This window comes from Cucurbita pepo, chromosome LG20 (assembly GCF_002806865.2).
Source record: "Cucurbita pepo subsp. pepo cultivar mu-cu-16 chromosome LG20, ASM280686v2, whole genome shotgun sequence".
Taxonomy (NCBI): domain Eukaryota; kingdom Viridiplantae; phylum Streptophyta; class Magnoliopsida; order Cucurbitales; family Cucurbitaceae; genus Cucurbita; species Cucurbita pepo.
Window position 1 is genome coordinate 5654638 of NC_036657.1, and position 3186 is coordinate 5657823.

General features: G+C 43.6%; 1 protein-coding gene across 1 annotated transcript; it reads right to left on the reverse strand.

Annotated features, from left to right (window-relative positions):
• Positions 1-332: 332 nt before the first annotated feature.
• On the reverse strand, positions 333-2131 carry LOC111783175 (arogenate dehydratase/prephenate dehydratase 6, chloroplastic-like). Its single transcript, XM_023664074.1, has one exon. It carries the CDS (start codon positions 1777-1779, stop codon positions 487-489), a length of 1293 nt encoding a protein of 430 aa, XP_023519842.1. The 5' UTR covers positions 1780-2131; the 3' UTR covers positions 333-486.
• Between the last annotated feature and the right edge of the window lie 1055 nt (positions 2132-3186).

Below are 3186 nucleotides of genomic sequence, written 5' to 3' on the forward strand. Positions count from 1 at the left end.
GAACGGTGGATCAAAAGTCAATCACTTGGCAAAAGTGAAAAAGACATATTTGCCCTCCAATGATTGAAATACTATTTTACTTTCTTTTTTTTTCCCTTAATTTTAAATTTGTTTACTTTCAAAATGGACAATTTTTTTAAAAAAAATTTATTTTAAAGGGGTATCATCATTTTTGAAATATAAAAACTAAAATTAAAATATAAATTAAAAATAACTCAGTAAAATTAATATTTTGAAATTACATTTGTAGGTCTCCTTATTATCTTCCACCATGTGAAGAGTTGTACACAAAAGATACGAAGCAACAAAAGAATATCCAAAATTGGAAGGGATTAAATAGGAATAATGACGTAATAAATGGAGAGAAATTATAGAAATTTTGAATATTACAATTTATAAATCTCTGTTTTTGGTGGTCCAAAAAATAAGAAAGGGTATGAACGGTGGTTGATTAAAACAATGACAAATAGGATTAAAAAAAAGGAGCTAATCCTCACGAGAAGGACTCCATGGGGTCATGTCCATGGGATAACTGCCCAATACCCTCAGGAACGAGGTGAACTCCTGAACCTCTGCCAGTGCGTTCTGAGCCCTAGGCTCCGCCATGGACGCCTCGAAATCCACATAGAACAGATACTCGAAGTGCTTCGCCGTGCCGGCGTTTGCGCCGTCTTCCACTCTGATCGGGTGGCTCCTGTGCGGCCGCGATTCGATTTTTGTCAGGCTGATGTTCCTGAACGCGAAGGCTGAAAGCACCTTGAACAGGACGGAGGTTCCTTTCTCGTGAGCGAAGACGATGCTGGTCTTGAACGGTCGATCTGTGCGGGGAATGATTGGTTCTCTTGCTAGCATCACGAATCGCGTAACGTTGCCGGAGTCGTCTTGGATTTCATTCGCCAAGATGTCGAGGCCGTAAAGCTCTGCGGCTCTGGCGCTAGCGATTGCGCCTGTGTCGCGGAGGTTGTTGATGGAAACGAACTCAGCGGCGCCGGCGGTATCGTCGACGGCCTCGCGTGTGACGTTGAGGCCGAGTTTGGTGAGAGTGTGTTCGCACTGAGCTAGGGCTTGGGGATGGGAAATGACGCGAGTTAGATACTCTTTTCGGACGCCTGGTAGGGCGAGAAGGCAGTGATGGACAGGGAGTTGGACTTCGCCGACGATGTGAAGCTTGTGGCGGAGGAGGAGATCGTAATTTCTATGGATTGAACCGCCTAGGGAGTTTTCGACAGGGAGAACAGCACGATCGGCGATCCAGAGCTCAACGGATTGAAAGGCGACCTCGAATTGGTCGCAAGGGATGGCATCGCAGTCAGGGTAGGCTTTACCAGCAGCGGCTTCGGAGTAGGCACCAGGAACGCCTTGGTAAGCGACGCGAAGCTTGGAGCCGTGCATAGGGGCGGGAGAGAGGTCGGTGATGGAGAGGGGCTTGGGTTGGGGCTTGAGTGCGGTGGAGTCATGGAGAGTTTGGATGGGCACAAGGTTGAGATTCTCAAGGGTGGTGTTGTGGCCGTTGACAGAGGCTATGTGGTCCGCAGCAGGGGATTGGGATTGGGATTGGGGATCCTCCTGAGAGATGATCTGGGCCTGGCTGGAGAGGATGGCGCAGGAGCTCTGCCAGTCGGCGCGGGAGGGGCCGACGGCATTGGGGTAGGTGAGAGGGTCGTATCGGTAGGAGCATTGGATGGAGAAGGGGCGGGCGGAGGTGGGAGGGCGAGTGGGCCTGAAGAGGGAGTGGGAAGGGGCGAAGGCGGAGGAGGAGGTGGGGATAAGAGAGTGCATGGTGAATTAGTTGGGCTGAGAAATGGGGTTTGGATATGGATTTGGATTTGGATTTGGATTTGGTGTGTATTGGAAGCGCTGCTGAGGTGATTGGGAGATGATTTGGGAGATGATTTGGGAGCTGATTTGGGAGCTGATTTGGGAATGGAGGAGGGTTAGTTAGGTGTATATATATATATATATAAGGAGGGGGAGAAAGTGGAAAGAGGAAGGGGGGAAGGAGGTAGGGGGGAAGGAGGTAGGGGGGAAGTGGTGGGAAGTTTCTCACACAATGGGATGGCTGCCTTCTTCTTACTCTCTCCCCCCTATGTGGTAGTTTGGTCAAATCTCACACCTACCCTCCTCTCTATTTCCCATCTCTCTCTTTTTTTTAACCAACCACCACCCGAGTATATATAGATACTCATTGGGCTAGGTTGGATTGCAAATCTTTTGGACCAACTCAACATTTTAGATGGGTTGTCTGTGTGTAATGGTGGACTTGGTCTAAGTCGACCCCTAATCAGTAATTAACATGCACTTCTTTTCTTGAATTCAAATGTTTAACTTCTAGTATCACAACAAATGAATATGGTCAAATGTCATGCCAACATTCAAAATAAAAATTTGTAAAAATTCACCTATTTTATATATAATGTTTTGTTCTTCAAACCCAGCTCTGATAATTGCTCTCTTATCCAATTGATGTGAGACTCCTTCAATTCACTCGGGCCCTAGCATTCTTGCTAGCACACCACCTTGTGACCACCCCCTTCAGGGCTTAGCCTACTCGCTGACACATTGCCCAATGTCTGGCTCTAATACCATTGGTAACAATTTAAGCCTATCCCTAATAGATATTGTTCTTTTTGGGTTTTCCCTCAAGGTTTTAAAAACGTATTTGCTACGGAGAGGCTTCTAAACCGTTATAAGAAGTATTTCGTTCTCCTCCCCCAGCCAATGTGGGATCTCACAATCCGAGCATCCCAAATAGAGCCACAACCCAACCCAACCCAATTTAAATGGAAAACAATAGGTAAACCAACTCAACTTTTATAGTTTGAATTCAATAATTTGGATGGGTCCGACCTTTTATTACAGATGGTTACAAAAATGTTATTATTATGAATTTGTAAAGAATGTAAGTAATTTTGAAAGTAAATGGTAAATTAGTTGGAAATATGTTAAATTAAGTTAACTTTATAATAAATGTAAAAAAAAGGTGAGTTTCAAAAGTAAATAAAAAGGATAAAATATGTGGGTGTGAAATCAGGAGGAAACGTGTGGTTTTAATTAACCTTTCAGTTAAAACAAAATTACAACTTACATTATAAAATAGTTTTTTTCATTTAATTGTTAAAATATTTCCAATTAAACCATTTTTATTATTAAATAATAATAATAATACTAATAATAAAAAAAAGAAAA